The 25,397-nt window shown below is 28.5% G+C and overlaps 1 protein-coding gene and 1 long non-coding RNA gene across 3 annotated transcripts in view; one reads left to right on the top strand and one right to left on the bottom strand.

Annotated features, from left to right (window-relative positions):
• Window positions 1–25,397, top strand: part of LOC114119225 (head-specific guanylate cyclase) — a 243,658-nt gene that overhangs the window by 208,964 nt on the left and 9,297 nt on the right. For both annotated transcript variants that reach the window (XM_027980726.2, XM_050202563.1), the window contains exon 12: window positions 23,928–24,071. In XM_027980726.2, coding sequence (XP_027836527.2) covers window positions 23,928–24,071 — 144 coding nt within the window. The remainder of the gene's footprint in view (window positions 1–23,927; window positions 24,072–25,397) is intronic.
• LOC126550645 (uncharacterized) overlaps window positions 11,463–25,397 on the bottom strand; it is a 30,932-nt gene continuing 16,997 nt past the window's right edge. The window contains exon 3 of the long non-coding RNA XR_007604724.1: window positions 11,463–11,875. This is a non-coding gene — a long non-coding RNA (uncharacterized LOC126550645). The remainder of the gene's footprint in view (window positions 11,876–25,397) is intronic.

Below are 25,397 nucleotides of genomic sequence, written 5' to 3' on the forward strand. Positions count from 1 at the left end.
GAAGTGTCGTTGTTTATATTCTCCATCCTCCATTTGTTCATAATATACCTATTATATTGATAGCACAAAGCAAAATGTAATCTCTGATTTGATTTTCAATACTTTCTTTATAAGAAATAACACAGGTGAAATAATTAAGTTAGTAATATGATTTTTCAGGTAAAATAAAGTATTATATTATATTTACTTCAGTATTTTATTTCTTTTAAGTAGTGAAAAATTGTTTATTGAAGTATGATGGTTCTTATCAATATGTGACATTAGTTGTTGTTAGAGTAGAATTTGACGGAAGCTTGTGCTAGAATACCGAAAAAACAACAATATAATAGTAATAAACAATTAATTCTAACTTTCCGGTCAATTCGTATTCAATACAATAAAACGTAAATAGTATATAAAAATAGCATAACAGTTATAACATATTTTACAAGAAAACAATAATATTGTTTAGTGTCTTATAATTTAACTGAAATATGATTATAGTTTATGTAGTGCATAGGAAATATTTTCTTCGTCGACAGTTTGAGTTGTTTATATTTTATGTTTAATAATCAATTGTTTGAGTTCGTATAGACATTTAAAAAACAATCAAACTATTTACTCTTTGTTCGTAACAAACAAAATAATATATTTATTTTTTTTTTATCTTATTTTTTTTTTTTATTATTGAGTTTCTCATAGTTCTTGAGAAGTCGTTTTATTTAACAAGTTGGGCGTAGACGAGTAGAATATTTAAATTAAATATATCGATTATTCGTCTCTGTGCTCTCGTTAATTTGACGTTCCAATAAGTCGAAATAAATATTGAATTATCACCTTTACATTTTTCTTTTCATATCGATTACATTTTGTTTTATCGTCAAACATCACGCATAGATTTTGCTGCAAAATCTCGTCTATACAACATAATATATTATTCTTGGCGAATTTAATTAGTATACGCCCGTAGGTTAGCTATTTCCGACAAATTATAATTTAACGAGAACTTTGGTGCATCAAATGAAATATTACAGTGTATACACAATATAATATGAAAGAAAAGTTTTATTTTTCGGACAAGTCTTGACATAGGTAATAAAATCCGCAATAACAGTTTGATGGGCGAATAACGAGTACGCATCGATAGGTACCTAAAATATAGGAACAACACAAAAAGATTATTCGTCGTGGCGGTAGGTGGTCGAAAAACTAATGTTTGGTTGCATTGTTGTGATTATGAACTATACATCATTTATTTTTAAGCTTTCAAAGAGTTTTCGATTTATTTTGAAACGTAATATTAATAGCGTATAATACCATCACTCGATTGTAAACCGTTCTCGTAAACAGAGAGTGCTACTGCAGCCGTAGGTCTTGTCATTTATTATTTCGTTATTGAAGATGTTTTATGTGTTCACCCGGAGAGTAAACGGATTCAGAGTGTCGGAAACTGATAGTTGATGGTTTATATCGTGGAGTATATAGTTGCGGTTCCCTACGTGTTTAACCCGAACGGTCACTACAACAACAAAGATAACGAGTACTAATGACCGTATAAAACTTCTAAAAAAAAAAAAAAATTAAAAGATGTGTCCATATTAACGTGAAAACAAAAATGCTTATTTAATAATATACTTAAAAAATAGTTTAAAATTAAATTAACTTACGGTTAAATACACATTTTATAATTATATTTTTTTTTATTTTTTTTAGCAAAATAATTGTTTAATTATTTAAATTAAACAATAATTAAATTGGCCGTTTTTAAAATTATTATAAATAAATACAATATTATGTGATTAATAAAAACATAATTTATAAGATGTCCGTTGACATTGAAGACATACGGCTTGGGATTTATTTTTAAAAGTTATCGAACTTTTTTTTTCCATACGATTTGAATGCAACCATTCCACTTCGTGGGTAAATAACTATTGAGGGCTGAGACGCGAGTCTTCAGGATAGTATAATATTATTATGTACCATATATCATATATTACATAAACACAGCGTACTCGGGGAGATTAATGTGTCCGTATAGGCGTGTGCGTGTGACGTATGCGTCGAGTGTTAGTACGAAATGCGCTCGGAAACTTAATCTTCGATAATATAACGATGCACGCGTTCGTTCGATGTTTTAATACCGCTGAAACTCGGCATTATGTTCTCTAGAAGAATTTATTATTCTATATTGCGTTCTTATATGATTATTGGTGCTGCAGTATCACGGGGTACAAGGATCGAAAGGATCATTTCTCCCCGTCTGGGGGGGGGGGGCAAGGACAAGTACCTAGAAACGTCAATAGGGTTCCACTCGTATTGTATTATACTTTCTTACTCGACATAAAGTAAGATAAAGATTCTGCTAAAGTTAGGTATTTAAAGTATAAGAAAACCAATATCAGTTCTGAAATCATAGTATATAATAATATATATTTATGATTTGTTCGCATTAGTGTCATTGTGGTTGTATGACATGAAATAATAATAACAATAATATATAAATTATTTATGATACATTGTTTTCTTTTAGTCTGCGTATTACTTATGTATTGCATTTAAATGTACATATAAATAATCATATAATCTTATCTATTAATAGCATACTGGGTTAAGTCTACGGCTATTTACTAAGCAGTTCTCTGAATGCACATATAAGTCCTATCATACCATAAATCTACATCCGACAATATCAATTCATAAAAATAACAAATATTTTGGAAACCAATCCGCTTACTTAACTACCTAGTATTTTTTAAGACAATGAATCAAAACATAGTTATAAATATTAATATTCAACTTATAAAAATTATATGCTAAACATATCGAAAAATAAACATTACATTAAAACAAAATTACATTCCAACACATTAGTGTTAACTGGAAAAAATTATCTCAGCAGTGAATGGATTTTAATAATTTAAGAAATAATGTAACTATACCTACGTAAGTTTTATATACTCTTTAACTCAACATTACATGTTGTTAATCAATTAATCGTTTATAAATATATATATATTAAAAATTAATATGGGATTAAATGCCTGAACGTAGTCCCGATACATTTTATTTATTAATTTTAACGCTCACGAGGACTCAAATATAAAGTATAAAGAAATATTACAAACTTAAATTTAATATAAAAGTATTTGACATATTATTATTATTATTAAATAATATAATATAGAGATAAATAACACATACTTGGTAAACTATAATACCTACACGTAAAATAATTTTAATAATTAGCATAAAAATTTATAACTTGGACAATTAATAAATCAGCTGGACACAAATACATATGATGCAATGTAATTAAACGAAATGTGCAATAAACAGTTTACAAAAAGACGGCTAAAGAATATTCCTATATTATAATATTATAGTACGCAAGTGTGTTATAATACAATATCTTCGATTACCGCAACTATACTATATTGAACAGATCGTTTCATTCGATGTCACAGAACTGCGATACAAACACATAATACTATTATGTTGTATCACGTATAATAGAAGTGACTACTTTTCATTCGGTATTCGGTCTATTGAAAAAGTTAAGCGCGTTCAGGATTCCGTGCGTAATCTCTGGATATGACTTCCTGTGCTCGTGTATTGTATGAGTTAGCCTCGTAAATGGCGGGCAACGGATGTCCGTTATTTGTCTTCGGGAGATTTGTCGAACCCTATAAACCTTGATCCCGTAGTTGAGTACCGAATACGTTGAAAAAGTAAAATAGATAACGCCGTAGCCCGTAATGATCAGATAAAAATATAAAAATCAATAAATAGGTCCATATATCGGTGGTCGGAGAATTATTGTCAAAGTTACTATAAGCAACGTGGGATTTGTAGTGTAATGCGGTTATACGTGACTTTTGCGTCTTCATAACTTATCTAATCAATATACAAGCTGCTAAAAAAAAATAAAATAAAATAAAATAAAAAATTCGATGGCGAAAAGGTTTTTTTATTTTTATTATTTTTATTTTCCGCTTGGGGCTTCCGGCCGCTTTCCGGAACCATCAATCTTCGAGTTTTGGTACTCGGCAAACTACTTTTAATTTCAAACTTTTTTCTGTTTCGTACTATTACAACAACGGTCCCCTATTAAATAGGATGACTAATGCACGCATGCATGTATACGGCCGTAGTACACATCGCCACCGACGACTACGATACGAGATGGGTTGGCGATCTATATTCATTATCCGTCGATTCGCGATCGTAAATCGGAGACCTGACAAATGACGACGAATGTGCAGTATTTATTTTTACGTTAGTATTTTTCGCGGCCTCGTGACAATATTATTATTACCGAACGATAGTTACTCCTAAAAGCGGTGTGCGTGTTTTGATTTAAATGGTTTACTGTAATGGTTCGACATCAGACGAGCTTTGAATAATTTCGCAATCCACCGCTCACGTTTTATGATAATATTATTATAATTACTATAATCATCTACTGTACGTAATAATATAATCAATATAGTCTTGCGGTGAAAATAATAAACCATTATTCCGACTACTGCGGATCTGGTGGAATAATACTTAACAACGCGAAAACTTTAGTTGATTTCACTGTATATTGTAATATAAAGGAAGAAGCGCAATCATTATATTATACCGCATAGACGGATTCATCGCGATACACTGTGCAGTTTTTTTTTTTTGTCCTGATAAAGGTCCACGGAAGAACGTCCCTCGGGAACAGACCCAGAGAACGGACCCTGCAGAGATGCTGCATTTGAATTTAAACTCACTGAAATTCGTCTATAACATAAAAAGGCTGCGGGCCTATTTGTGTATACAATAAACTTTGCTATAATAAATAAAAAAAAAACTTAGATACATCGCCACATTGGCATTATAATATGAATATAAAAATAATACATTTTTAGGTTTTGTTTATTTTTAATAAACGACCTTTAAATAATATATTTAGTATACAATATTAAGAAATTAATAATTATGAGATCATACTCATACAGTACAGACAGGGAACGTCCGTGAAAGAAAAAAGCTTAGTGCTAGAGTCCTCTATATTTTATCTTATTTTTTTTTTTTTTAAATCAATAATTAAAAAACAGGTCCTTAGACCATTTTAGTTTAAGCGTTCTTGGTGGGTTACTGAATGGTGGGTATGTTGTTCGAGCTTAGTTGATATGTATAAATTGTATTACATGTTTCAACGTTTTAGCAAAACGTTTTTGAAAATACCTAATATTTATATTTCACTTAAAATTGGTCACATTAGTTAAAACTTAAGCATTTTTTTTTGTTTTCGAAAAGAAATTATAAGATAATTAAATAATAAAACTGGCTGGAAACCGGGCTTGAAAATTCGGGAACCGACCCGTATATTTCGGAACTAACTGATATAATAATATTGCGAGATGCTGTAAACTCAATCAACATTATTCGCAAACATTTATTATTATTTTGATTTTTTTAAGATTTCGAACTTCGCCACAGCTTCTTTAACCATTACTACGAATATTATATTATTATTATTACGATTTACAGAGCGAAGATAATAATTACATTGATAATCGACATTATTGCTGCATTGTACCTCATTTGTGCTTGTATTGTACGAGTCGTGTAGTGTACTAAAATCGGTGTTTGAAAACAATTGAGAAAGTTATGGACCGCGACCGACAATATATTAGGTATATTATGCGAAACTGCGGTATTCCTATAATGATTATAATATATATATTATATATAATTGAGCCACATCCGCCTCCACACTCGGGGTTGGTGTATAATACTATTATTATTATCGTCGACGTCCCGCCGTAGCGAAAACACGGCATTTCGTTTGCGCCCGCCATTACTTAATAATAACCATGATAACAGTGTTGCGTATTCAAGGGTGACAGCGGTTTGGAAACTTTACGCTGGACACATGGCGAAATTTAATAAGCACAATGGGAACTATACGCGTAAGTTTCGACACGAAGTTCTCTACAATATTATATCGGTTGAGTCGACGTCGATTATACCCGTATATTATTATTATAATAATAATATACTAAATGTTATGCACGCACGGTTGTCCCAAATCACGATGACGACCGGTCGGAAAACTACTCTAAATAATCGAACGGTCCACTTCCGGGTCGTTGTAAATCACTTAAATATTCGTACGCTACTTCTGTTGTTCAAAACTTTTTTCGGCTTCCATCCGAAATTCTGCGAGCACGCAGAAACTTTGCTGTGCCCGGTGACACCGAGATAGATCCCAGCGGACGAGACGTACGAGACATACGTTGCTTTCTCAAGACGACAGTATACGAACGAAATAAACGGTCGTATGCAACAACTGTTTAACGCCACTTGTCAGACACATCACAAAGGAGTGTGCTGCGCTCAAAAATGTCGCAAGCGCGTATGTGTCGTCGACTTGTTGTCTCCCAATAAAGTCACACCGACAAAGTTTACATGTGACGTTTCTTCCACCGCCGGAAAAAAAAAACCGAGAAAACTGCGTCGGTATCTCCCCTCGAATTAAACGGTTAAATATTATTATCCTTGGTTAGGTTTTACAAAAAATAAAAACCATCGCAGACTAAAATAATTTTCGATTTATAGTTTATTAGCTGTGGGTAGTATAATAAATGTAAGAACAGTTTTGTATCCGTTTATCTAGCTTTGGCATTATGCCCTGCGTAGTACACGTCATATTATTAATAAATTGGTTTTAATGATTAAAAACGAGGAAACAAACTTATGCAAATGTCTAACATAATTAGCATATTTTCGACGACATTACACGATTTCAAAACTTACCATTTAATCGTCTCAATCGCATAATATAATATATATTATATTCCTACATACAAATACAACATTAATACTGTATATCCTTTATGCAAATCGAGACAAAAAGACACCCTGCAGACGCTGAAACGAGGATATTGTTAATTCTGCAGATAATGTTACAAATATTATAAACTACAACAATATGAGTATGGTGTATAATATTATTCTGTTATTGTGCTAACTTCCTAACTAATAATTGATTATACGGAGGTTTGTCAAGCTCGTAACTATATTCAATGGCACAACCCTTAAAAAAGCCTTTTAATTAAAAGTTCGTTTTAAGTTCAACAATAATTCTATATATTATTATTACAATCTTTCAATACTGACGAACAGTTTTTAACAGGTCGAAGGATAAACAAATAGTAGCTTATGAGAAAAACATCGAATCACTAAATACCATTTTAATACTTTCGAGATCATAATTATATATTATCATATTATTTTATTATCTTTTACAAACGACAGTCATATTTTAATTTTCTTGTGTTGATTTATAATTTTAATTAATTATGTTTTATTATAACGTACACGTACACTGCACTGTTCATTGTACGAGCGTGTACTCAATAATTTAACAACGTTCAAATACATATTACACATATCGGTTTTCCATAACTAAAAATTTAATACTTAACTTATTGATTTATTATGATAATTTCACTGTATATGTATGACGTCCACGTGAAAATAAATTATAGCAACATTCAAACAACCTATACACAATTATTATTATATAAAAAAAAAAAAGATTTTATACACAGTATGAAATTTTGTTTATCATTAAAAAAAATACAATATTAAATATTGTATATTAAAAACATAATACGCGTGAGTACGAGGATACTGCGTAGGACGAATGCAAGTAAATGCAAGAGATAAGCATAATAATAGAATGGCAACAAAAAACCTGACTGCAAAATACCATATTAATATGGAGTCGGAAAAGTCATAGTGTTGGGTCACATTTATAATGATCATTAGCGACTCCTCGGAAAATTCGTGATTGTAACCTGTAAATTACAACATTATTCAGGACTTGGTTGGACGAGGGACCGACTGCGTAATGTATGTATATTTATGTTATAATACGACTCGAGCACATTTCCAAAGACAATGGGTGTGACGGGGGAGTTTAAAAAAAATACATATAAATATATCTCATTATCAGTACGCGAATAATATCGCATGGCATGGCTGTCCGGAAGTTTAAAACGGCGCGGAAAAGACACGAGCTTGTGCGTAGTAATTTAACCGTTTTAATTGAGTGGATGTGCTGGCGCGGTCGTTTAGTTTTTTTTTTTCAATTTAAATAACGTCAAGTGATCGTGTAACACCTCTTTGATGACACGGCGATAGGAATAATAATAATAATAATAATAATAATAATAATAATAATAACAATATATTTGGTTAAACACGATATGGTCAACCCGGAATATTTTATGATACAATCGATAGGAAATAAATGTATCTGATTATTATTTATTCATAACTAAACGTTATATTTTTAACTTAAATCGTGGAAAAAACATGGTATTTTCACGAAATAGATTGTAGGTGACACTATTACTCTGCACACACCATGTAACGCACATGATTTTTGTATTACGGTATCACACTTATTCGGCTTTCTAACACCACTTACAATAACTGATACAGTGGCGCTGATCACTAAGCATTTCAATTATTATAAATAATGAAATACCTAATTTAGATGAGTGGCAACGACACTCAATATGTGGTAGTCTGTAGGATATAGGTATACAAACCATATGTATTTGGATATAAGTACATGCCATTAATTCGTCACATATTTATTGCAACGAATTCACTGTTTACTGGAACCTCATTATCTGAAATTTTATTTTTTATGCAATAGCATTTGAATTTGACATTTGCATCACACTGACTGATCGGAACTCGCGCGGCCTCATACCTTTGATTCATTGTTTGATATAAAAATTTTGTTTTTAAAAAAAAAATCGATTTCGAGCAAACTGCGTTTTTAATCTGAACAATGTATTCGTTGTGTCCAAATAGTTGATCTAATAGTTAGATATTTATTTGATAAATATCACGAAAATTAGGTATTCATGTATATACACTGGTTTTGTAGATTAATAATATGATATTACAAACTCGACAAGTCTGTATAAAAAAATCGTATAAAATATTTATAATACTAAAAATACTAGTCATAGAACATATTATAAATCAAAATGTTTTATATACTTCTAAAACACTTCAATCAGTAACGATATGATTTTGTATTGAACAATGTGTATCCAAAATACCTTAATATCCTGGGAAAGTACAAACAGACCTTCATATATAATACTTCTGCGTGACTAAAAATATATATAACTTATATGAATTAAATACCATTCAGTCAGATATATTAAGGAATTTATTTTTATTTATTATTAAATAATAAATATAATTCATTTTGGATTTTTTTTTTTTAATATTTATATTTAGAGTCTGTAATTCATAGTATTATCATATATTATTTTTGTATTAAAAACATATTTTATACTATTAAAAAAATCAATAAAACTGTATTTTATAATAATAAAAATTATATATTTTAATATAGAATTTGTATTTAATTATACTATTTAAATATTTCATCGATAAAAATAATAATTTTCCTGTATTGGAATTGTCAATTACTAATTTATATGCATTTAATGTACATCGTACCTATAGTTGAATACATTGCAATTTATGCAATTAAAAATATTTAAATGACAATGACTGTAATATTTTACATATAACTAGCTATGTAGTACAAAACAATAAACCCACTGCAACTGAAAGTGTATACATTATTCGGTCGATTTGTAATTATTAAATTTTACAGACTGTGAACGTGACTTAAAGATTTAATTTTTTAAAATATCTCAAATCAAAATTAATTGAACCTTGTTTTCATACAAAATTAAGGAATTTATTTTTCTTCTTTTTTGTTAACAGAAGTTAATAATTGGAATTAATACTTGAGTTAAATCTTCTTCAAAAAATCCGCTTTCGAAGAATATAAACTATTATGACATACAGAGGTGAAGAAATTATCATAAAACAAAATTACATAGTAAATTTAATGTTTACTTTGAGTTTAAGTATGAGTGTATGACTGATTTCACTTTTTTAAAACACCATAAAACGATAGAAATTATTCGTGTTCATGAATATTAATTGTGATGAAATAGTAACATCTTTAAGTTTTTAAAAACTTTTAATAAATAGATTTTTTCGTTTTAAATAGGACACAGATGTTACCATTTGGATAAAATATTCATTACGTTAGGAAATTCATACTAAATTTTGATGAAAGTACGAAAACATAACAAACAATATTTGCGCTTTAATTAAAACAATATTTTGAGAAAAACGATTTATTGCTAAATTAAATTAGTTTTTTTTAATATTATATATTTACAACAAATTTCATTGATTATGGTTATGTATATGTAATATTCAATCAATGTATATTTTATAAAATAAAAATGCATCTTATATCTTGGTTATTAGCTAAAATTAAGGTGCGTCAAATACCTATATATTTGTTTAATTTTTTATATATTCATAATTCATATTATATAATTCACATTAATAATAATGTGTATAGAGGAAAAATAAAATCAAGCAATTATAAATCAATTCAAATTAATGTTTTTGTGGATACCTAGTAAAATTAAGTAAATTTATGATGTTATTATGATTAATTATTAAAATTTTGAAACACGCAAATGCAATAAAAATGTAATATTACATGTTTCAAATTATTTTTATTAAATGTAATGAATGTATAATATTTTATATTGCATTACTATAATAAAAACACTTTACTAATAGGTACGTTCTACTAATAATGAAACTAAATACTATTACAAATCATTTTTGATTTATTTTTAATTTTATAATTTATCATAATATAATTTAAGTTAACTATTATTGTTATTATAATATTCACCCAATTGCCATAGTCACCGCGGGTTTAATAAAAAAAAAAGAAATTATTTTTATTTATCTTAAAAAGTAAATATATATACAAGCTATTGCATTAAACTTAATTAAATGTAGTTAATTTAGTTTAATTATATTACTTAATAAAGCAATAAAAATACTCAACACTTCGTCTCCTGTTCTGAACACGTTATATTGTATTATAGTTACAGCTATAAATTATTGTTCAAACAACATAGACGTAATTTGAAAACCATTTAGGTACCTACTTGTAAGATAAACAGAGATTTTCGTCATAGCTTCAGAATTAGTTTATAAATACATTATTGGGGATAAACTGAATTTACTGAAATAATTCGAGTTCAATATCGAATGCTGTAAAAATTTAAATTAAAACAAATATTTACATGATATAATATTTACCTTTATGTATTAACAAACAATTTCAAAGAGCTTATAAACATATGAGGATTACTCAGAATTAATCAACTTTTCAATACAAGTAATAGTTTTAAAAAATACATATGTATATATTTATTTTTATTTCGTGTAATTTGTAATTAAATTTTAAATTTTTTAAGACCTTAGAACATTATATAATATAATATAGGTAATAGAAGTATGATTTTTTTTCTAGTTGATATGTTAAAAATATATTTTAATATTTATAAAAATGACCCCGAAATAATTATTGTGTACAAGTTCTATCAATTAAACTCTTTATAGATATTCTACAAATAGTTTTTTAACAATAAGTAATAGAAAAAAAAATTTAGTCATTTTTAAAACGTTTATACATATAAAATAAAAAGTATTTAATTAATCCCACTTAAGTCGAAATTTTATAAATTTTCATATGATTTACGCACCAAGTCAATTATTGAAATATAAGTAATAAGAGTAACATAATGCGAGACTTACTAAAATCAATAACTATGTATGTAATGTGAAATAATTTAGAAAATGAATTTATAAAACATCATTAGGTACCCATTTTTTGTTGTTCTTCACAATGACTGCGATTCGTCCTTGAAAATACCTGTTGACAATCCTTCCACGTACAGTTTTTTTTGTACGTCCATCGTTGATCTTGAATCTAATTTTGAAAAATAAACATTGGTTTATTAATATTATAATTGTATCAAGGACTTTTATCATGATTTGCTTAATTATGACTTGACACGAATACGAATGTTTTCCACTATGTAGATTGTAGGTACTATAGCTGTCTGTTTGTGTCATATAAGACCGTTAAATTTTAATTCCAAACTTCGTGTAAGTTTTTCGCCAAACAAATGTATACTGATTGAATTATCCATAATATCGATCGGACTTGAATAATATACAATACTATATAATATTATACGACTAGAAAAGTAATAACAAGAGTGTTTACAGATAACAGAGAAACACATCAGAGGTTTCGCTATAATATTATTTTATGACTATTATTTCGTGTTTATTTTTATACTTCCTACTTAGAACACTTTTAGTAATAACGATTCCCAATATTCATAGAATAGATACTCTCATCACTATCATATATTCCACTATATCTTTATAAAATATTATTGATATTAGTTTACCTATACCTATATTTAAATAAGTACTTAAGTATTGTAAATCGTTTTCAATAAAGTTCACTTCTTTTTATTTTTTTAGCCTCGTAAATAACTTGTTTGAAACTTTTCTTTACCATTCGTATCGCTATGATTTCCGATATACACGAAGCATATTATAAAATAACTTATTTATATATTTGTCCGCTAGCTTATTGAATAATATTAAGCCTATGTAATATATATATATATTTTTATAAATATACTATAATACACGGTGTACAATATAATATAACACACTAGAGGGTTACGCTCGTGTAAGTTATATCCTGAATACAAGACACAACTTCCGTTCAAGTTCATATTCAACACATATTGAAATACTATATACAGCGTATACTGTATATATGTTATTATAAAGTCATAGAATAGATAAACTAAACAAATTGAACCATAGTCAACAATAAGCGTTAAAATCGAATATAACAACGAAAGAAACTCAAATTATTCTATTTATTTAAACGACGAATAGCCGTCAGAACTTTTATAAACTTTAAATAACATATTTTCAGAAAAAAAAATGTAAAATATTAACCCAGTTAAACCGTAAACTCGCTAAACTTTTTTAATATAAATAAACACGCATAATAATATACAGCTCAGATGCATATATATATCAAATAGGACGTATGTAATACATAATATTATGTAAACTGCGTATTAAATATTTCTCACAAAACAAAACCACGAATGAATTTCGAAGAAAGTTCAGTCCAAAGAGAAAATAATGCGGACAGAAATGCAGTATTCTGTGAAATTGATGAAACGTAAAAATATTACACCGGCATAGGTATATTGTATATATTATGATACGCACATGTAAACTTTGCAGAATTTGTAACGTTGATTTGTTACCTATAATAACAGCGTACGATTTGGGTGACCCACATATTATAGTGTACGCAGCGATATTCAAATCTGACTTACGACCGAATTGGAATAACCCCACGGTTATATAATATGTAATATATAGTATATACACAATGTATTCAAACTACTGGCGTCAATATACGTCACCCAAATACAATTTTTCGACTAGGAACAATGAAAGAATGCGAATTGCTTATAATGTTACCGTGAATCAAGTTTTCTATCGGAAGGACAACGTTTTTTAACCTTCCAAAGTCCTCCCCGAAACCCAAGTAATAATATTACGATGTCGTACGACGAAAACTCGAAATCCATTTTTGCGTAAACAAATAATATATTTTATTATTGATTGTATCTAGATACTTTGACTATTTTGCATAACAACTTGCAAGCAGAATGAATGGTCTGAAGAGAGAGGGTTATCCACAAGAAAATGTTTTTATATTTGATATTAATCAATATTTACTACCTATTTATTAACTATACAAATATATTTTGATATTTTATATTTACTTATAATCAGTTTTTTTTTCGCGTTTATGTTTTTAGTCATCTCTTTTTATACAGCAGTTTGAAAACTCAAAAGTTCCACGAATCACGTCAAACGTAGTTTGGTACAAACAATGCACTATCAACAAGTTTCTCAGAAGTTTTTTAGGTTATTTTGAAAACCACTGGAAAAAAATTAATTGTAAAGATGTATATGTATAAGGCAATAATACATTTTTTTTTACCAAGTAAATCTGTTTACATACGTAAACTCTGCTCCATTCATAATCGATTTTCCAATGCGGTGGTTTTTAATAATATTAGTATATTTTATAACTTTTATTATAAATTTTAATAACTTTAGTTCCTTTTCAGAAATGTTAAAAAAATATATTACATTTTCCTGAAATATTCAAATTAATTTTGGTATATTGAATATAATAATATATTATATCGATCATACAGTAAATAACATTATATTTGATAAACATTCAAATTTGTGAATTTTTTTAAAGTTTTATTATATTTCACAAGATTATAGTTAATAGTTAAACAAACTAATCCAATAATCATTTCCAATCACCAGAATTACATATATTTCAAATCATTAGTCGATTAATTGGAAACAAAATATGTAGTTTACTAACACGAGTTTTTTGTATTACAAATCTCTATGGCAGGCACTAATATAAAAGTGTTGAAAACAAACAACTATAAAAAAAAGTATACCTATAATGGTTATGGTCGTTAAATTGTCCGTAAAACAATAATTTTTTTCCTCGTCCATATCGTCAGCTCAAACATGACAATATTGTAACAGTAATTGTATATCGTATTATAATGAATTACATAAGAAACAATATTATAAGCAAATCATTATCCGTACATTGTATTCCAAAAATGTTAATTTTAGTGTCCTGTTTCATGCTAATTCATAATATCATCTAAGTGACGACGACGATGAGGTCATAAGTTTTTTTTGTCCCCAAACGCGTTGAAACAAAATAAAGTCACCGATGACTGTGCAGAGTAAATAGGTTATGAATATTACGTAGATTTCTTCGTTTCCAATATTATAGTTGGTCAGTAGATAGATACAAACATATTTTAAACGTTTAATACGTCTTGGCGTTTCATTTCTGGTCAGTACCTTTTTAGTAGACATAATATATCACAATAATAAATATGCTATAGGAGCTATTTAACTTAAACACTCTTAATTTAAGCCCGGCTGTTATTTACTGACTGTTTTACCGACTGTACGTCGTACGCTGTTGTACACTTGTACGTTACGTTTCGCAAAACAAAATCGAATTCATAGTAGTTGAGTATATATTTTTTTCCATTCATCGATAATGATCGCATGGACTTTATTTTTTCCAAACTTTTAAACGATATCGATAAATTTCGAAAGCACCTAAATACATCGAACGACATATTATTCGTTTAACGAACACTATGTCCGTATCCAAAGTATATAATCGTACACCAAATTGTTGGTTAGTAGTTTTATTTTCCTTATCGACTCATTGGAACAAAAACATTTCAACTCGATTCTTCTGGTCGGTAGTATTATTTTTCATTTAATTTTTTTTTTTTTTTTTTGTAATATAACTTGAGTGATTAGACCAGTACAAAATAGCAGCACTGTTCAGTCCATAAACAAAAACAATCATTTGTACTTATTATTATCGTTCGTACTTTCACAGTTCTAAAACTCGAGTACCTATTTTAAGTTATTTATTTTCTTTATAACATTCATACCAAATATGTTGATTAATTATATTAATAATTACCCGATTATTACGTAAAGATGTACTATAAATAATAACAGTATTATATTATTTAAATTAATTACTATATGTATCATATTATTTCGTTGTGTCACTAATGATATTATTACGTAGAATTTATCAGCAAAATAATATTATTATTATTATATTACTGCTAACTTTTTCACGCGATGATAAACCATTTGTTAATTAAAACGTTACTTAATAATTCACATAAAGATTTCCAAATACTCGGCAATATAAATCGTCGTATTACTTGAGATAAAGGTGTTTCAGACAAACAGTAAATAATTAATGGTACCTATTTTAATATAGACGTACAAAGTACGTACGACATTATTGTACAGAGTCTGAAAAACTTGCGTTAAAAAAACACATTGATTTGATACGTTTGAATTTTTAAACATTAAAACAAAGTATGCGTTATGCAATCTTAAAACGGAGTTGATATAAAATAATAATATAACGCTTTATTTATAATATTATTTTATACCTTTATTATACTATGGCCGTTATGTATTCAAGATGCGAGACTATTCGATGATCCGGAATGGAGTACGTTTTTCCCTCTGTATAACAGCTAGACAATTTATCGTGTCGTTCTTTCCAATCGTTTCAAGTCAATTATTATTCCATTTCGATATACTTTTATTATTATAATAATAATTATGTTGCAAGTAGGTACTTCAAAAATAAATGTAGTGAGCGCGCCATTTAAGAGCGTTCTTGAATAGTATGCACGAGTGTCTCAATATTGCATAGCTATAACGCCGTTTTTGGATTTTATTCGCTATAAGACCTGTAAAATAAATAAAATAACAATAGATACAGTGTTCTGTCGTAAAAATGCATTTAACGAATTTATGAAGTAACGATTGGCGTATAACTATCGCACAATATAAAACGAGATAGAACGTTTATTTTACATTTTCAAACAATCTTACCGAACAAAAATGAGTATTTAATTATTTCATCGATATATATTTTTCACAAAAACGCATAAAGAGAAAAACAAATGACAATTTGTGCGTTACTTATAAACATCGTACATAAAATATTTTAGAAGAAAAGTCGTTATTAATCCATTTTTGAAAATATTCGTACGCTGATCAATAAATTATTATATATTTGAAATGCACATAGAAAATTATTGTAAGAATTGAGCGTGAAACTAAAATAATTAATTAATTTTTGTTGTAAAACACAATCACGGTAATATCGTGTACTTAACACCTAGGCAATAAATTATATAAATTTGGTGGTGGCGTATAACAACATCGTTATTTATACATTTTTATTACTACGTTTCGGGAGATAATAATATTGTAGTCAAACGCGGATCATCGGCTATACAATATAATACAGGATTCTATGACTGTATACGAAAATCAAAATAGAATTATTAGTTTTGATCAGTTTTATATACACACACACTTATGTGCCATACACGTGTATCGCTAATGTTAAACTCATAAAAATATTATGATATAGGTACGTGTAAATACGTAATTTTTACAAAATCGTCATCGGTTATTGAAACAATCGATATTATTATTGTTCATAGATTATCTATATTATTATTTTGTCAATAATTGTGATAACCGTTAGACCACACTTTATTATATACATCCAAACATATTAATATATTAATTCTAAAACGGATACACTATTATATACAACTGCGCTCGCCACGCGCGTATGTTAATATATATATAATATTTCACTAAAATAACCGTTCGAGAGCATTATTAGTTTCTGTTACCATAATAATATAATATATTATTATATTCGTATTGTGTCGTTAATATTTTAATGTTTTCCGTTGTTTCACACGATCGTTACACGATCCGAACACTATAAACGTGCACAGTAATAATAATAATATATTGTATTCGCGCTTGTTTTCGAATATATGAACGCAGCGCGTACAATAGTTCCGTAAAAATTTAGTTTAATGAGTTGACAGACAAAAATGATGTATGGTCAAACATCGCGCACGACCATATCGGGCTCGGAATGGCCTAATGGTTTCGACTTGACGAGAAATCATCTGCCGAGCAATTAATAACGCCTAAAACGTTGTACCCCACCAAATGACAAGGGGTAATGATATAGGCACCTACCTATATATTTTGTAAAATATAATGTATTGTTGTTTTTGTCGTTGTATTTCATAAATCGGTGGCACATTTGATAACTCGACGGAGTGCAAAAATAATAATAATAATCGTTTATGTCAAAATAAATTATGTTGGCAAAATAAGTGTTTGATTTTCTTCGGGCAAATAATGATATAGTATTTATTTTATCAAAATGAACTGAACAATTTCTGTGAAAAAAAATTAATTTAATGACTTCCGTATTACAATACTCGCGTGTAATCATCGTTTGTGACGCCAGATTTGGTGTACAAAAGATTCGCACACACAAATATATTTATAATTGTATATTATTGTGTATATAAGCACCAACCACTACCGCAGTGGTAGTTGTACAAAGAGTTCGAGTTAAAATTTCAGAAAAAAAAAATCAACAACAATCGGACGTATTTCAAGGAAAAAGAGGACGCAATCGTTTACTGACAATATTATTACTATAATGACAATAATATTATGTCACTGGTATCCGCGAAACTGTTTCCGTTTAATAATGTTAATCTTCAATAACCCCCCCCCCATCTCTTCCACTATCAATGTATAATCGTTTATATTTTATAAAATAATAATGATACTGAATAATAGCAATGCGATCGCCATCGATGCGGCGTTTGTATAGAACCAAAATTGTTTTTACACCTCATATAATCTCGATGGTCGGTGAATATTTATTAAAAAAAAAACACCAATACGTATTATATTATAATAATATACATTATACCCTAAATATAAAACCATCGATGTTGTTATAAAATTGCAGACGTCCACAGGGAAAATAATAAAAAAAATAAAACAAAATAATATGCACCATAAATAAATAAAGGTACATATTTTGGTATATTTGTGTATAACATATCAAAATATTCAAATATTATTATAAAGTGAATTCTATTTAAATGTGATCACATCGGTGCAGACATTTTTATTTTTGTTATTTCTATTGTTTTATTGATCTTAAATACTACATACCTATTTCGTCATTTGCACAATTATTTTTCAAAATTTTTCGAACATATTACTTTGTTATAATTACAATTTTTATGTTATTTTCTGGGTCTAGTGCTGTACCCTATGTTCAATAGACTACCATAACAATTATGTACGTGATATTCAGTTCAAATGTGTTACACTGTTAAGTCAACAATTTTTTCCTTTGCCATAAATAATCCAAAAACCTAGTACGGTTTATTCGTAGTCAATTTAATACGAATTTTTTCTCTTCTTATTAAATTCAGGTGTTCTTATTCGGAGATGAAAATTTTGTTTTTGATTTAAGGTGATGTTTTATTTTCTCCGTGTTACGATTTTTCTAACATAATGATTTTTCTAATAATTTCTTATTTTCAATTATTTTAAACGATTGATTTCGTTGATAATTTTTTTTCTTTTAACATTCATTAACATTATTTTCACAAGTACGAGCACTAAACAGTTCTATAAGTTGAACAGCTGATGGTAAATCGAAAAATATTGGCATATAAACCGTAATCAAACACACCCAACAGTAATTCAAAAATTTTTTATTTTATCAAATACTTCAATATACCAGAAAACGATAAATATATATTTAATACGGTAACCGGACAATTTCCCCTCGGAAATCCCCCCCCCCCGAATAATATTTTGATGTGGACATTTTCCCACCATTTTTTTTTTAAGTTTATTATTTATAAGATATTGTTTTATTTTCATAAATATAATCAATTATACTATAATTAATAATTATTAATTAACTAATAAATTTATACTATAAACTGAATTGTTTTTTGTTCATAAATATAATAAAACGTAAAAAAATTGTATATAAGTAAAATAGGTTAAAAATTGTGGAAGAATCTTATTAATAGTCTAATTAGTCTAAACCATATAATTAGGATAGTTTTTGACAACCTAGCAATTGATTAGATTTTAGACCTAGTTTTAAACCAAGTTAAAACCTAAATATAGGTATTTATATAAATACGATTTTCCCAATATTATTTTGTTCAATAATTCAATATATAAACTTTGAACGCCTTGAAGATTTCATAACTAAATCAATCTGTGGATCGTCAATAATCAACTAGGTATACAAACATTATGTATTTTGACGTTTATAAATAAAAATACATAATAGATATATGACATAGTTCTATAAAATGTCGCATTTTGTATTGTCATTGTATACAATTGTTGCAGTCGACTGTAATAGTTATCATAATGATTGAGATGGTATATATATCTTACGAGATTAGAGTATATCACCTAACAAATTTGAGTGTACGCGAAAAATGTGGTTTTTTTTTTTTTTTGGAAATGAAAAATGTTTTTATCTAAGTGAACATTTAACAACTTTCGACTCTTCATCTTCGTTAACCCAGATTTTTTAAAGAAAGTTTTAACTTAGTACTAACAAAAAAAAAGAACCGAAAAATAATCTTGACTTGTAACCCGTAAGACCATACGCCACGTTTTATTCTGATGTTTTTTTTTTTTTTTTTTGAAATGTAATTTGTGGACTGTGAGTATTGAAAACCCGAGTAGATTAAAGTATATTTTTAAATAATCGCAATATTCAATGAACAGAATAATAATTTAAACTTTCTGGCACTGTTAAAAAAAAATAATAAATAATAAATAAAACGATTATTCATCGATGTATATTATTCACTGGCACATACATTGGATAAATTCAAATTTTACGAGTATAATAATGCTTTGTTTTTAAAATAATACAAAGATGGAAAGCAAACTTTTTATCATTTTCGATGTGATAAGCATATGTGTATATAATACAGTGTTTAAAAAATTGTAACCTGCAGATCTTGGAAAAAATTATACCATTTTACTTATTTCGTTTTACTTTGAAATATTTCAGTAAGTATTTAATATACTTTGTTTTTCTTCATATAATTCATAAATGTTTACATTTAAACTACGACGCAGTTTACTAAATTCGTTTCCCCACGACATATATTTTATTTTGAATCGCAGCTAATTTATATCGAATAAAAGGTTAGATACTTAGATGTAGCTAATATATACGCGTATATACATATTTTATATAGAACTAATTTGTAGTTTTAAAATGACTGAACTGTGGAGAGCAATAAAAAAATGGTAAGATTTTTTTGGCACGCTTTTTATCAGAATATAACTTCAAAAGTAAAAAAATAATAATAATAATTTTAATAAAATTGCATAATATACGGTTATAAAGCTTAATAAATTTACGATAAACAAATCATCTCGCTTTTTACAATACTCATGCGATGAATACAATATGATTTTTACGATAATTTTTAACTATATAATATTATAATGTTTACAATAGTCAATAATGACTACACTTATGATTGTATTATAATATCTATAATAGTCATTAGTCACTGTACCAATATTTCGGCTTGCATTTATCGTAAATACCTGTTAAGTGTTAACTGAACGCGTTTTGTTTATCTTGGTAATCTCGTAATGACGACTGGCACTGGCTTACCTGATGTAAATTATGTAATTATGTGTTGTATACTTTGCCATGGTGTTTTTCATCACACTAATGAGGGTGTTGGAATGTTGTCCGACCGCCCAAAAACAATGTCTGTCGAGTTTTGTATAGTGATTTGTCATGCCAACGTGTGCAGTAAATAGTGCTTTTGCTGCACCTGACAATTTATCTTGGATTAAGTTTAAGATGGACTACGATACGTTTTTATCGAACAAAAAACGATAAGACTATTTATCAGCGCGAAAATATATAGTCACTCGTACGACGTAAGTACAGGTACACCGCTCGCAAACGACGATAACGTAATGATATGCAGTATGCACATTAATCATATATGTATTTAGGGACGATAACCGTTCAATTGCAGGACTTTACAGGACATTAAAAACGGAATGTCTATACTCTATAACACATTATTGCTATGATATCGTTATGCGTTATCAATAGTTATAAACGAATTTTACACATAATATTTTCGTCAGATGCCTTTTAACATTGTAGCTCTACGAGGGAATGAAATACACACGACTACCGATAAGTGTGAGGGAGCAGGATCAATTATAAAGTACAATCTTTGGCTGATGGGCTGAGTAAAAAAGTGCACTATGCACCGGATGAGAAGTCCTACGCGTGCATCAACGATTGTCGTTTTTATGCGTTTCAGTTTATGAGTACGTATATGTTCTTAATGTGGGTACACGTGACGATAAAGATAAACGTTTAGTGTTGTATGTTTCGAGAGTTCGTCTCGAGGCGATCGACTAAATAATAATATAATGACATGACGTGCGTGTGAATATAATATTATGTTTGTTAAATTATGGGTATGCAGTACAAACAATAATATTAAAACTCTTAACTGCACGCTTAGTTATTTTTTTCAATTATTACACGCGTGGTGTATTTTATACACCAATTTGGTTTACACAAAAACAAATTTCGTATTGTGTATATATTTGAGTTTATTTATTTATAAAAGAACAAAGTGTTACTTAATTTTGTTTTAAATCTACTTATAATAATAAGTTTATAAAAAAAAAAATATATTTTTTATTACTATATGAAAGAGCAGGTATCTAAAAATGTACTTACATTATTACACGAGTGGAGTATTTCATTCCCCAATACGAAAATAATTTGATACGGAGCTTGTTTATGCTGCTACAAACATCGAATGACGACTGTTATGGATTAACAACTATTATATATATATATAATAAAGAAAGGTTAGATTAGGGGAATAAATGAAAACAAATATGAACCAAAATAAAACAAAATAAATAGAAATATACTGGTGTACAGAGTACTTCAGCGCGTGTTGTAGTTAAGGATTAATATCATCGTGTCCTTAAAGATCGTATAGCGGTGGGACCGTGTACATAATATTATTATAATGATAATCACAACCCTATGGCACGATAATCGTTGTGGTTTTTCTTACATAACATAATATTTTGATAATAATCGTATTAAATCGTGTCGTGTGTCGGGGCGTACTGAAACCGTTTAATTAGGACGCACGCGCGAGTCCACTGGAGAATACTTATACTGGCGATGTGTGCGCGCGAACGAACATTGTATTTTCAACAACTTTATTTTTATTTCCAGTTTTCTAAGCCAATTCCGCTTGGTTTTCGATTTTTTCGACTCGTTTGCTGCACCTTCGCGCGATACAAACATTCGTCGTGTTACCAGAATAAATTGTACTATGACCAAACCCTAATAAAACAATTCACATTCAAATGTTTTATGCAAAAAAGGACGATTGACTCTATACTATAATATACTGCATGCCACTAGTGTTTATAAAGCCACCCGGTACACCTACGAATCTGATTTTTCGTTACAATATTATTATAATATTATACGAACAATAATATCGCACGTTTATTCATGAATAATACAAGACTGAGATAAATATCGCGAGCAAACCGTAAAGCTGTATACTCAACTCCGTGTTAATAATTATTTCATTTTTTTTCTACATAATATTTAACTTATAAACTTCTTATTTTGCATAATTTTTATCACACAACTTAGAAACTCATATTAAAATAATATTTACATTTTAAAAGGTTTTTATAAACGTAGTAAAATTAATTTCCTCGCGATTACTTGGTAAGTACACTGATCGTAAAATAAAATTTATAATAATCTGAAAAAAAATTCACAAACCCAAACATTTCATATTTCTTACTGTCGTTTGTTTGACAAGATCAATAGCATTGCGTGTATAATATTAAAATGGCATAGAGTTTTACTTTATTTGTGTACAAATATTATAAACTGTGAAATTCGTTTATCAGTCAAATAAATTACAAAAATCAGACCATTAAAATGAATACAATTATTTAAAGTGAGTTTTTGAAAAACTATTTATATTATAAAATAACACGAAATAAGAATAAAAATGAAAAAACACTATATTGTATAGCATAATAATGTATTCATTTTATAATGTATATGAGTAAAACTTATATCAAAATTCTAAAACTTGATAAGACTTTTACGTTTAAAAAAAAAAAAAATAATAAAATAAAATAAACGAAGAACAAGTATAACGACTTACAAGCATATTATTATAATGACATCACTGACACTAAATAATATGAATATTACGTCCTTCTACTCAATATTTTATAGTATTATACTTTGTAATCAAAAATAACATTATAAAAAAAAAAACAAATAGTATCAAATTAATTTATTCACCTTTTTTTTTTTTTTGAATTTACAGGTAGAGACAATTGGCGATGCCTACTGCGTGGCTTCAGGCTTACACAAGTACAGTTCGATACACGCTCAGCAAATCGCATGGATGGCTCTGAAGATGATCGAAACGTGTAAAACTCATCATACACACGACGGGAAACCGATCAGAGTAAATCCATGTTTATTACACGTTATATTTTATTTTATTTTCTCATAGCCTATACGATTGATATTATCCTTGTGAACGTTTAGAAGAAAACATTATGATATTACACATCGCACAATGGTGACGGTGTTTCCATATAGTCTGCACCGTTTGAGCGATATGAACCCAGGATTGCAAAGTATATTTATTGAAAAGTATATTTTATTTTAAAGGGTTTTATGGTGTTTAAAACGATTAGGAGTTACAACAAAAATTAATTTTTTTTTCATTATAATAATTATAAATTAATTATGTGTCATTGTATGACGTATTTACTTTACTTTTAATTCAAAAACGTTGACATATTAAAATCTTTATAAATAAAATATATTAAATTATTATTTCAAAGCTAAATAAAAGAATGTTTAAATCATCAAAAACCATTTTAAAATAAATTTAAAAATTTTTTAGCAACCCTTGTGTATAGGATACAGCCTATATAACGCTTCTATTGGTGCTAATGGAAAAATTAATTTTGCTAAGGAAGTTGGATAATGATGGCGAATGTTCTAAATAAATTTCCGGTTGTCGAGGTATAAAATTTTGAAAATCCGTCCGCATCGGTTACCAGATCATTTTAGAAGCATATAAGTTTAGTTACACGGCTGAATGAGTTCTCAGGCACTTTATTTGGCACAGATATTTAAATATTTTATTTAATCGTGACATATTATAATGATATCACGAAATTGCATTTACATCATATTAATATAATATGATAGGTAGGTACTAACACTCATTGCCGAGCGTAAAAAATATGTACTGATGAGCTTATGAAAACGCGGCGTTTCGGTTAGGTCATTTAGCTACGTCACCGTCGTGGGTACGGCGCATTTTTAAGGCGTCCCGTCACTTCGCGTAAACGTCTTATTTTCCTACGTCGTATCTCGTCTAAGTATACGTCCTGTACAAGGTACACTTAAAACGCACATATTAAAACCATCGCATAATATTTGCAATAAAAATATTTTTGTGTACCGTGTGACGACGTATATTTACGTTTTATATTTCTCCCGCGTAAAAGGGGGGAGGCCAAAAACTGAGTCTACCACGGGATACGGTACTTTGTTTTCGTCATGTCAAACGCGGAAACTTCGTAGCCGGACTAGGCGTTTCGCGTATCCATCAAAACCGTATTACGATTACACATCGGTTCGATTTAATATTTTATATACGGTGCACACGTTTACAGTGCACAGCTCGTGTGCGGTCGACTCTCTCGTCCCGCGGGAACGTAATAATAATAATAATATAACACGGGTATGTGGCATAATATTATTATACGTACAA

This window comes from Aphis gossypii, chromosome 3 (assembly GCF_020184175.1).
Source record: "Aphis gossypii isolate Hap1 chromosome 3, ASM2018417v2, whole genome shotgun sequence".
NCBI classification, from domain to species: Eukaryota; Metazoa; Arthropoda; class Insecta; order Hemiptera; family Aphididae; genus Aphis; species Aphis gossypii.